Genomic DNA, 12,555 nt, shown 5'->3' with positions numbered 1-12,555 from the left:
AAGAAATAAGAAGGCAGTTTCTCGTGACTGTAGCTATTAGTAGCAAGAAAGGCTAGAAGGAGAAAACAAAAAAAGAAGAAAACAGATACAAGAAAGGAGATTAGCAGAGCACTGGACATACCAGGGACACCAGAGACATTCCAGAGCTCCTGAGGTTGAAATGATTCCCTGCAATGGCAAGGGCCACATTTTGACTGACTGCACCTGCAGACTCTTGTTCTTCTTCTGGGTTTCCTGTCCGTCCCTTTCCGCTGCGGGCATCTGAAACTAGATTTGAAATATCCGATTGGAATTTCAGGAGCTGTTGCAGCTCACATGTCACAGTCATCCATTGAGTTGCAAGCTAACAAAACAATCAGCACCTCCATCCCTGAGACTATGGCACCAAGGCTGATGTACCGAGCAGTGAAAGAGGTACAGTGTTAGCAAGGCAGATTGCAGCCATCTGGAATGGTTGCCAAATTGTTCAAATAAACACAGGAAAAGGAGATGTGTCCAATAAGCTCTAGGTGTTCAGAAAAGCTATATTAAAACGAAAGGCAGTAGCAAATGTGAGGTTGTCTCTAAAGTTCAAAGCTAAGCCAGTGCTTCACAAGACTTGGAATCATCCAGTTCCCATCCATTTCAGGCAAGAGGATCAACACAAAAGTCATACATGGGTTTGGTGATATTCAACAAAGTATATAAGTCTGCTAACAGCTGACAGAGGCAGCATTGCCTGTCAGCTGATCAACAGTTTTAATTTCAGGCTTTCTAGCTGCTTCTATTCCTTGCTAGTTCTTGACATCACTTTCAGGAAATAAAGTTATTTATACATAAGTTTTGTAAAAATCTCTTATTCTGAGCATCCATTTTCTGTTTTGCAAGTCCTTTATTTCAGAGGATCTGAGTGACCAGCCAGTCCCGGGGTGTTCAGAATGAGGTCAACAGCCTCTCGTGGCAGAATTTCAAAAGGAAAGATACTCTAAAGTCTCGCCATACTGGTACACCTAGGCTTCCTTATTAAGTCTCCTTTTGATCTCTGGTATAAGGATAATACTTAGATTAGAAGAATGGGGTGAGATCTGATTACCAATGTATAATAAATGCTTTCATCCTATTAGACTGAAAAGTGCTAAATAATACCTTCATAGTATTAAGCTTTTTGTCCAGACATCTAAATGCAAAGTATTTTCAGAACCAGTGACAAATACTTTCTTCAAGTATTATACATTTTTTCTTTGTAGCTTTTATTTATTGAAATGAAATGTAGTTTTCTAAGTAGCAGAGATCTACCATCTCACAAAAAAATGTGAAGTAGCTACTTTCAGCAGTATCACATGAACACACACATGGCAAAATGCAAGAACACAGGTTAGATAATGTTGTTTTAAAAGGCCTGATAATGTAGAGCAAAGTATAGTTATAACAGACGATAGAAAGATATTTCCTGTGTGATGACTACAGTTGCCATAGATTAGTTTGGTATCACGTTAATAGCACTAAAGAGTAATAGAAAAAGATAGCAAGAAAACAATCAAATTTCTTTAACTGTGATGTAACATGAAGTCAGTATCATAAGTTTTCATTCCCGCTGTTTGTTAAACCCATCTATGTCTCAGTATTTCTCACAGATCTTGCAAGCTCATGATATTTATACTGAGAGAGGCAAGAGTATTACAGATACATCTCTCGTCTATCATTTGCTCATGAAGTGAAGACAGTGAAGTTTTTCCTGTCTAAAAATCCAGTTTACTTCTACATAAAGAAATATTAACCTTACTAGACTGGAGAATTCCTGCCCTTAGCATAATCTCTTTTATGTTTAACAGATTGTTTAGAAAAGTCACTCTAAGAAGCTGAAAAATACAAAGGGAAAAAGGTCTTACTTGTAAAATCATGGAGTTGCGGCAATGAATCCAAAATGATACCAACCAAAGGGAGGTAGAGAGCTGCAATTTTAATCTTCACCTCTTTTTTGGAGCAACGTGGGTCTAGGTCATGAGAACTCAGCAGGCTAAGGATAGCACTGACAGCTTTTCTTTGCACCTTGCTAATCCTGTTAATGGAAAAACTATCCATGAGCTTCATTAATGGGTCATGCACAAATTATTTTTAAGTCAAAGATTTAAGAAACAGTGGAGGTGAAAGAATACACCAATATTCATTAGATAATCTCTTCCATTCTGAGCACAGACTCACGTTCCCTGCAAAAGATAGCTATCTTACATCTCCAAGCCACTTTACCACAATCAAAGAGCACCCAAGTCTTTCAAACTTCCCATAAAAATTCAATATGGTGAAGAGAGGTGCTTAAAGAAAAGCATCAGACTCTGGTCAAAGTTTAGCTAAACTCTTGAGCTCAAATGCAGAAGTGTTTTAAAGAGAAGACCACCTGAAATTTAAAGTTGTCTTCTCAATTCATATATTTAGCCAACACTACAGCAAGAAATAGTGTATTTTTATTCATTGGGACCAACATACTGCAGATAAAACAATGACCGGGGTATTGCTATGTTACAGAATGACTCACTGAAAAGAGTGGGGGAAACAGGACTGCCCTGGAAACAAACTATGTCCTTGCCAAGAGTAATAGTGTGACTCAATCCCATTCTAAAATCTGCCCATTGGGATACCCACCCCTCGCTGTCTGCATCCAGCGCTGCTGCCAATTCAGTGAAAAGTAAGCCGGTTAGGAAGTGCTGTTGGCGGTATTCGGCTGAGAGGTCAAACATACCAGCGATTTTCTGGTCCTGGAAACTAGAACAGGAGCTAGAGTTCTGCAGAAGTATATTAGAAGTGTTAAAGAATGATCACTGAAATCAAAGCTTCTTAAAGCAGTTGTAATCACAGCCCATGCAGCTAACAGAAAAATCTCTACCAGAGGAAAAGCACAGACTTTGAAAGAAGGTTAAGATATTTTGGAGGAAAATATCTGAGTATGAAATAAAAAGCATCTAGTTTCAAATGCATGGCTTGCTAGGATGCAAACCCATTTTTTCCATTCTGTGTGAACAACTTACTTGACATTTTTTGAGATATGAAACCCCTACCTTGTATTCATTAGTTTGGACAGGACACAAAGTCAGAATTTTCTCCATGTTTACTACTCTTTACGTTGATGTTACTGTTGCAGAGCAGCCATCTGGCATCCTATAGAAAGAAGCTGACCCTACACTGAAAAGGATCTTGGTGTCAGAAGTTCCCCACTGTGCCTTCTTCAGCCTCCATGATGTCTAGCATGGAAGTAAGGTCAGGAAAGATGTGCAAACAGTGTTTCCTTTCACCCTGGAAATCCTTGGCTGAGCTTGCTGGCAGCTGGCATAATTTAGAGCAGACTTCTAACTGCTGTAACTTATGGCTATGGCTGATATACAGTCAGCCCAGAAATGGAAAGTTGCTGCTGTATATGTGTTGTGAACTTCTTAGCTTCTCCCATCATAGGTCTGTGCCACAGGTCACCTGGAATGTTTTTGTCCCCTGATTGGGGGAGCATAAGTCTTATACTCTACTCCCCAGTGCAACTACTGGGGTTTATGAATCTAAATTTTGCTTTTAATTTATATTCTTCAGTATTCTCTCCCAGTATTTCTGTCAGTCACTTGGGAATAGTCCCAGAAAACAAACACATGAAGTAGCAGTATACTACACTGTGGCAGTTGTCTTCCAGCATATCGGGTCAAATGATACTCATGTCTTTGAGCAGCCGCATATTTTGGATCCATATAATTAAGCCCACTCCCATTTCAACCTCATGCAGACAGGTATTGGCTGTACTATGTGTGAAATAATGTTAAAGTGTAGAACACCCAGTTAAGTGCATTTGGCTTCTCTCCAAGAATTTAAAAAGATTTATTCACAAGGGCACATTTCTTCTTGAAAATCTAACTCTAGCTGGGCAGCACTCCTACAGACAGATCAAAATTACTGCAAGGGTGGTCAGCTAATTTATTAAGTCATCCAAGGGCCACAAAAGCCTTATTGATTTGCACAGGTTGCACTTCATATGTTACTCCTAAAGGAGAAAAAGAGTTGATGATGTTGCTCAGAGGAAAGAATGATTAAACTGGTGTCTGCCCAGATCTGATGTGCTAGAACTAGCTGCAAGAGCTACGCTGAATTATTTTCTTCCCCATAAGCAGAACAATCCCATTTCTAGTTTTTTGGCATTCAGGATCAGCATTAAGCAAAACTATTGGGAAATCCTGACTCTATGACCTTTTATGCTTTTAAGACCAGAAAAAAACTTCAAGAAAATATTATTTACTATTATTGACCTGTCAGATCCCTTAAGATGAGATGTAACACATCTTCACATCCAATCAATTCTTTGGCAATGACACTTGAAGAAGAAACCATTAATTTGAACTGCTCCATTACTCAGAGTGGTTTTGTCCCTCCCACCATTTTAGCATCAGTTCCATTCCTCTGCATCCAAGGGCTGTGGCAATCACGGGGCATTGCAATGAAATGCTTCATCCCAGCCCTGACCTCTGCAAGACGACGGTGGTACAAAACAGGCAGGCTAGAACCTTTTGTTAGTGGGTCTGTCCCATAGTGAATGTAGAGAAGAGCACAAGACTGGCAAAATAGTGTGTGGTGTGCCAGATAACAAGTTTTTTTATTGAATGTGATTATGAACTCCATGCCCAGGAAGACAGTTGGGTGGTCCAGATATTCAGGAAGTCTAGAGCTGTGTATCGGTATCAGGTCAAGTCTGGAAAAAATATGCATGCACTGGGAATGACATCCTTGGAGAAATAAGTGATAAGGAGAAGCATTCACAAAAATTGTGTGGGGAGGTCTACTCAGGAAACCTGAGTGTTTCCACACAGAAAAATCATGATGTTCAAATAAAAGGGAAAAAACTTGTCCAGAAAACACAAGAGAATTGGCAAAGTCATAGGATCATCTGTACCACTACGTGAAGAGGAACCCAGAATGAAGAATGCTCCTATTTGAAAATGAAAGCATGATAATCCTGCTCTGAACAATGCTAAGGCTCAGCAGAAATCCACGACTCCAGGATATTGAAAATTGCACTGTTTTAGTCACTAACTTACATAGTGGTAGCATCTACATCCACTTGAAGAACAAGAAGTTCAGCTAGAAGGCAAACACACAGAAATTTTGCTGTGTACTGCTCCAAGCCGTAACTCCCCAAAACAGATATCGAAATACGTATTTGTAGTTGTGAATGGATGGGATATAGGTGTGCCTGTAAATCAGCCTTCAGACCTGTGTTCCTTTTAGACCTTGCATGTCTACCTTAACAGCAACTTTTGGCTTGCATGTTCTAGAGGGACACATATCTGTGTCATATTAAGTTTTAACTTGTGTAGATGTGGTTTTGCAGTAGCACTCCCTTAGTTTTTATTATTCTGCCCCTTTTCTTTCAAGAGGAAAGTTTTTCTCCCTGATCCAACAGTGGCTAATTCTAACCTAAGTATCTGAATACAGAGCAATATAAGTCTTTCTCCACATGTGTGCTTCATGTGACGTTCACACAGTATCATTTAATGAATGCCTACCTGGGAAGATAAGGAGGGGGAGGGGGATGCTGGAGCAGATGCAGAGGTCATGAAGAAGAGGTTTAAATTGAGGTAATGCTCATGGCTGCAGAGAATTCTCAGGAACTCCAGTCTCATGGAAATCAGGGTGGAGAGTGAATTCAGCTTGTTTGAGAGCTAGAAAAGCAAACCAAAAAAGTGTCATGTGATGTGTGTGCACTATTTTATTTACATGCAGTGAAATATCCTGCTTCCTGGAACAGAAATGGACAAATTGCCCAGCATGTATTAAAATGCTCACTGGCTCCCTGTACCTAACTAGTTTCCACCCATCAGCTGATCTTTGTTTGGCAGTGGTGGTGTCTCTCTCCCTGCTCCCTAGCTGACGACAACATCCCAAGAGAAAATCAATTGGTTTTTTGCTTCCTCCCAAAAGAAAAACATAGAGGGTTTTTTTCCCTTTTGCATAGAACAAAGATTAAAATCAAACAACTCTGCTGACTCTGTGGCAAACTCATAAAAAGTCCTGCTAGACAACACAGAGCATCACTGGTCTTGTCATTTCCCTTCATATGAACAATGATATCAGTGGAGTATTGCACATACTATAGTAGCCACCTTATGTTCTCCTACCTACCATCAGCCAACAGAGGGCCTTCCTTTGGCAGAAAAACTAGAGCAGATGTATCAGGTCACAATACAGGAAGAAAATTTCCCCCCTCAAATACAACAAATAATTTCTTAACAACATCCTGCATGATCATTTATCTTTAATTTTAGGAGGCTTTTAAAGCAAGAAGACAGAGATGGATCATTTTGACTGAATCCTCCAAATCTAAATACTGTCTTCACGCACTGGAAGAGTCAAAAATAGACCAAAAGCTGCTCTGTATGTTCTGCAGACCCTGCTGCTAAGGGATATAAAAAAAGTAAGGGAAGAAAAGTGGCCCCATGGATGCTCTGCAGCAGTGCAAGATATGACATTTCTAAAAGAGTCTTAACTTCCACTCAATTTTTTTCTGCAGACCACAAATTCAAAAGAGGTTTAAAGTCTCTGCATATTCAATAGGAAACAGGAAATTTACCTGGCCCTTTAACACAACTCAAGGGATCTTGATAGATAAATGAATCAAACATAACAGAACACCAGACTGGCCATAAACCAAATGCAATCCAAATCATGCACGGTGCCTACCTGATTACAATAATGTTTGATGAGATTAAACACAAATCCCCGGTCCATTAAAGAAAGAAGATCGTACAAGAAAAACGCCAGGCTGATATTAATTTTTTCTGCTTGCTCACTTTCCTTTTAAAAAAAAGGGGAAAAAAAAAAAAGAATTGCAGTAATGATGTATAAAACTTATATAAAAGTGGAAGACTGTTTAGAATAATTTAAAAATAGTGTAGGGAAGAGCTCCCAGAACCATCTCATGGAACATACCAGACAAGATTGTTTCATTCTTCAATTTACGTTATCTTGTAAAAATTATACAGAATCGCTCCTGTAAATTATTTCAAATGTTGTAGCTTTCACAAAGGAATATCACAGGAAGAATGAAAAAATTTATCTATGCAAACCTTTGGGTTGACAACAATGAAATGGAATTTGAAACCTGTTCTGAATTCCCGATGGGCTGCAATCCTGCATATGCCTTTTCTTTTTATTTGAACATCTAACATTAGAGAACATTGGTCTAGGTACTTACAACATGAAATACTGTTTTAAAACATTAATAAAAACCTTCACTGGCTGTGCTGATGGAACGCCAAGTATTTTGTTTAGAAATTTGAAATGTAAAACTGATAGCGAAAAAATAGTAGTAAGATAAACCTGTGGTGTTTACCATTGAGCAGTTAACCTCTTGCATGCTTAGAATCAGTCTGATTACCAGAGATACACAGCCTCCAAGTAAAAATCACAAAGAACTTCATATGCCCTTTAAAATAAATCTACAGTTACTTCAAACACATCAATTTAAATCATAAAATCTAATAGCATATGTAGTTCACCAAGAGGAATTTGTGGAGGTGCCTGAGGGATCTGCAGGTATTTAATGCTCAGAGCCCTCAGGTGGGTTCACTCAAGACTGACAGAGATTACTGAGAAAAATGTTGCCCCATTTGTGTCTCTGACTAGTGAGAACAGGTGTGCAGCGCCTCAGGGTGGTTAATTTAATTTTAAATTTTTCAACCTTTTTGTTGCTGTTCAGGAAAATATATGTCTGTATTTCCTACAATCTGGAATTTACACAGCAAAACATTTTTCTACTGTGAAGAAGAAATTAGTTTCCCACTACCTTACTGGATCGGCTAAAATATGCCAGATAAATCACTACAGAATCCCAGGGCAATCTGACATGCTCAACCATGTATTGAAACACATATTATTACTGCTTAGATTTAAAAATCAGACACACATTACTTACTGCTGCTCTGTACAACTAACCAATGGCCCTAATTCTGCAAACACTGCAGTGGGATTTTCACACATAATCAGGTTCTATACACTCACTCTATCAAAATTGAATTGAATTAACAGCCCATAAAAATCTGTGTATTTTTCACGAGGAAGCCATAAAATACTAATCTCTTGGCAAAAGCTACAGTTCCATTAAAACATTTTTAATGTAACAAATTTCTATTACACAATGTACCTGGAAAAAAAAAAATCACTGATGCCTTAAGTAAACATTTCTGTGGAAACCATTTCCCTCCATATGGCTATCACAGAAGCACACCAAAGGATCGAGCAAAGGTTAAAGCTTCAGGAACAACTTTCTGGTGGACAGTGACAATCACTTCTGCCATTCTCTGCCCCCGTTGTCAGCTCTTGGCTCTTTTGCAGTTTCTGCTCCTCAACAGCACAGCAGGGCAGATTCAGGAACCTGAGCCGGTTCGGCCAGGTCTGCCCCTTGGCAGAGCACACTGCTGGGCGCGCACTGCGCAATTGGCAGCTCTGGCGCATGAAAGCAAGTCAGCTGCACTAGCTGAACAGTCACCCAGTGCCTATCTGTGGCCTTAACTTTGCCTACTGGCCAGTGCAGAGTGACATCAGTGATGTAAGCTGACACTATTATATAATTTACATTTTGTGATCCTTTGAACTTTATAATCTGTTATATTAGCACAACTTCTTAAAATATATCAGGAGACAAAATTTAATGGGATTTAGGGCTTTAATTTAATGTGGCCAGTGCCTCTTTAAAGAGATAGCAGGTTATATCACTCATGGCTGGATTTTGCAAAACTCAGGAGGAATACTGGCTTCATATTGCATAGCCCACTGCTGTCAGAGAAGTCAAATGTGGAATAAAACACTATGCAGTAGAAATGAGGATGACAGGAAAGGGGGATAAAAGGATTAAGCCCTGTTTGAGCTGCAGTTTGATGCCCTGGCTAACCTGGCATAAAGCATCACTGTCACTGAATACAGGTGTCCAACCTTTCCTGTCAATGGGAAAGAGGATTCCCTTCCTGCACCCTGCAGTCACACCAAGAAGCAGGCTGTGGAGCTGAACTGAATAAAAACAAGCCATCCGCCAGAGGAGCACAAGGCTGCCCCTTGCACAGCCACAACTCAGTCTTAAGCTCCATGTGAGAATACTGCCTCAGTTGTGGCCTAATTCTAGTGATACTGCTGAAGGTGAGGTGAGATTAAATACAGCTCAGTGTAACACAGGGTGAGTAGCAAGGATCCACAGTGCTTATTTCATGCATTTACCTTCTGTGGTTTGACTAAAAGTGCAGCAATCTCTGAAGTAACCACACTAACTATAGTGGTAATATCATCTTTGAAGCGATCAGAGAACCGGCTTCTTCGTGGGTTGTCTTGCTTCTCTATGTTGTGAACATACTGAGCCATACTCTTTATCTGCAAAGCATAAAAGAAAATTAAACATCTAAACTGAAGGTGAAACTACTGATTTAATCAATGCGAGTAAGAGTCCCGCTTCATTTTTCCCCTGAATGTAATCACTCTCATCGTCTCAGAGCTGCTGTGATAAACCCCACCTGTACTGGCAATGACAACAGAGAGCCTAACAGACTCTGATTCCCGTTCACACAGTTGGCTACTCTCAGCACCGGAAATCAGAATCACTCTCCCCAGTCCATTGCATCTGCAGCTTTGAAATGCTGCTGTTTGCTACTTTTGCCCTTCATGATGACAGACAGGTAGTGCACTTCTGGAATTCTTATTTATTGACCTGATGTTGGGTTTCTTATGTGTAGCCAGTGGAAATCAGTATTCACTCAGGGATCTGTGAAACTGAGTTTGGGGAGCATTGGCACTGCTTCCATATTGTTAACAAAGTAGAAAAGACAAGAACAGGTGTTCACAGAAAAGCAAGGGCTCAGTTTGATGTCCGTCTTCTAGCCTTCTGCAAACTGTGGACCACTATGCATGTAGCTCATGCAGGACTTTGCCATCACAGGTTGTCAGTGGGAAGGGGGGTGAATATGGAGAATTCTTCAGTTGTACTTCCATTATTTGGGATCTCTCCTTTTCACAGTGGGGCTAAGTAACTGAGGACATCACCAAATCTGTGCTTGGAGTACCTGCTACATTTCACTAACTTACTATAAAATACCATTGTCAAATCTTACCAGGAGCTCAAAGAAGAACCAGGCATACTTGAAGACAGATTCTCTCACCATACCCGTGCTGACCACCATCTGCAGTGCCAGTTCCTCATGGAAATGCTAGGTAATAAACAGAGTGTTGAGAAATGGCTTCTCAAGCAACGCACCTTCCAGTTTCAACAACCTCTTCCCTGTGGGAAACTCACTCATACTAGAGAGTCAGTAGCTGGATGGGGATGTGTGGACATCCATGTAGGATCAGAAGGCAGATTTGACCAAAATGACATATAAGGAATTCTGGTGGCAAACAGACCCATTTTTCTGTGGGTCCAGAACCCCAGAAAACTAAACTGGGAAATGCCTTTGATCTATCCTCAGGCTGGGTGCATGACAGAGATCAGTCATGTTCCCTGATCCCTGCTAAGGATTTCCATTTAGCAGATCCATTTTTTTGAGAGAAGGTAGAAGTAAGATTGTCTCTATGGTGGCAGAGAACCACACAGCAGTAACCACAGCAGAGCTTGTACAGAGGTCTACAGTTGGAGACAATATTCTTTGCAGTGAGATCTGACCATAAGACACCCCATCATAATGATCTAAACTTCTAGAAAACTCAAATCTGGACTAAAAATTTATTGCAATGTCTATTTTCTGTTCCTGACACAAACAAGAATGCTAATGGGAATCCTAAACTTATTTACATTGAATTTACATTTACATTAATCCATCCAAAATTCAGATTGGGTATAAACTCCTGTGCTTTTTGGCAGAAATCAAACCAATAAGCAGGAGTAAACTGTAACTCAGATTCTGGACTGCTCATTGCAGGGTTTTTCCCCTGCTTTGTCATCCAATTGCCATCCAAAGACAATGTTGCTAATGAATGGCAAACATAAGATACAGCTCTGGAAATACTTAATGTATATCTTCTATGTTGTTAAAAAGCTATTTCGGAATACATACTCAAGTTAGGAAGGAATTTCTTGGTTCTAAAAGGTACAAAAGGGGGAAAAGAAAAACATTCTTTAGAGAAAAAAGAGATGGCAAACATTTCTGAATGCAGTTACTGTAACATGTAAAGGCAGGTATCTAAGAGTTAACAGCAGTGGAAAAAGACAGAGGCCCTAACCTTGAGAATGAGAGCAAAGGGAGGATCCAGACAGGCTGCTACTTGTCTAAATCTGACCTGGAAAAAGGATCTAAAGATTCTGAAGTAGCAGCAGAAAAGTTTGAGTAATATATACCCACTGATTCGACATTCCATCACATTGTTTTTAAAAAAATTCATTGTTACTTTGTTGTCTCTCTCCCCTCTCCTCATTTAGAAGCACTAATGACCAGCACTACCTCAGGAGGGTACAGGTTCTCTTAATGTGCTCCTTCACGCTTAGCAGTGCGATACCTTTTTATTGGGTGGTCTTGGGCTTGCACAAATGCTTGGCATGTCATTTGTTCCTTCAACGTAGAAAGACATCCGACTGGAGCTGTGATCCACAGGCTGGAGGGCATTGCCAGAAGAAATACATCATAGTAAGTGAATACATAACTTGAGCTAATTAACAGAGAACAAATCAGCAGCGGTGGTTTGTTTTGGAAGGTATGCACAGATGTTTACCTAAACAGCTCTTCTCCTTGCTCCTGCCCATCCTCCTTCTCAGTGGAGGCCATATGACTGCCGCAGGGCCGTGCAAATGCCAACACTGCCATCAGGTGTCCAACTTCAGCACTGCAGCTGTGCTTTGGAAGCGCTACAATCCCTTTCAAAGGTAACTGACCTTTAAGCTTAGACGCTGGCTCTACATTCGAAATTAACTAGCATCTGGGAGTCTCCATTCCATTAAAAGCAACGACAATTTAAAAGGCAGTGAAATGGCAGTAGCCAATTCTAAATTTCTACATTTATTAATGTGATGAAGCTGTAATATCAAACATTTTAATTTTGTATTAATACAGAAAAAATATGCCTTAAACTCTGTTTTTCTGGGACAGAGTACATTAGAGTAAAATTGATAAAGCTATTAAGTTCCAATCTACATTATTAAAAATTGCTATGAATGAATATGTATGCCTGTATAAACAAATCACATAGATTGGGAAAGCCTGTGCATCTTACTAGTTCTGGTTTAATTTGCTGAAGACAAGTGCCCATTCACATTAACTGGAGAGGCATGTTAACATTCAATGGAGAAAAGACTCAAAATGTTTCTGAAAATAACCTACTTGAGAAGCGGTATTTTATGTATGTAACACTTAAGAAAAGGAGGGGGGAGATATGGTTCAGAGCTCAGCAGGCATGCTGCGGTGGAGCTCTGCCAGGGCTGCAGCTAGGAGCAGGCTCCTTGCAAAGGGGAAAAAATCCTGCTTTTATCAGAGGCACAGCCTCCCAGCTCCTGCTGAATGGGGAACTCTAGATTTTGGTTTCCTCAGAGAGCTGAGCACAGACATCCTCATAAAGCCTGGGATGCTGTAAACCAGCAAGCAC

The 12,555-nt window shown here is 40.1% G+C and overlaps 1 protein-coding gene across 1 annotated transcript in view; it reads right to left on the bottom strand.

Moving 5' to 3' along the window:
* DOCK8 (dedicator of cytokinesis 8) overlaps window positions 1–12,555 on the bottom strand; it is an 83,792-nt gene that overhangs the window by 25,243 nt on the left and 45,994 nt on the right. The window contains exons 22-29 of the mRNA XM_026866825.1: window positions 11,476–11,571; window positions 10,098–10,193; window positions 9,214–9,363; window positions 6,685–6,798; window positions 5,511–5,666; window positions 2,620–2,759; window positions 1,869–2,038; window positions 122–267 (exon numbers count right to left, since the gene is read on the bottom strand). Coding sequence (XP_026722626.1) covers window positions 122–267; window positions 1,869–2,038; window positions 2,620–2,759; window positions 5,511–5,666; window positions 6,685–6,798; window positions 9,214–9,363; window positions 10,098–10,193; window positions 11,476–11,571 — 1,068 coding nt within the window. The remainder of the gene's footprint in view (window positions 1–121; window positions 268–1,868; window positions 2,039–2,619; window positions 2,760–5,510; window positions 5,667–6,684; window positions 6,799–9,213; window positions 9,364–10,097; window positions 10,194–11,475; window positions 11,572–12,555) is intronic.

The sequence above is a fragment of the Athene cunicularia genome (assembly GCF_003259725.1).
Source record: "Athene cunicularia isolate RWA chromosome Z unlocalized genomic scaffold, athCun1 chrZ_part4, whole genome shotgun sequence".
NCBI lineage: Eukaryota > Metazoa > Chordata > Aves > Strigiformes > Strigidae > Athene > Athene cunicularia.
Note: the sequence above shows the minus strand (reverse complement) of the source record. Positions and strands in the feature narration are given on the sequence as shown.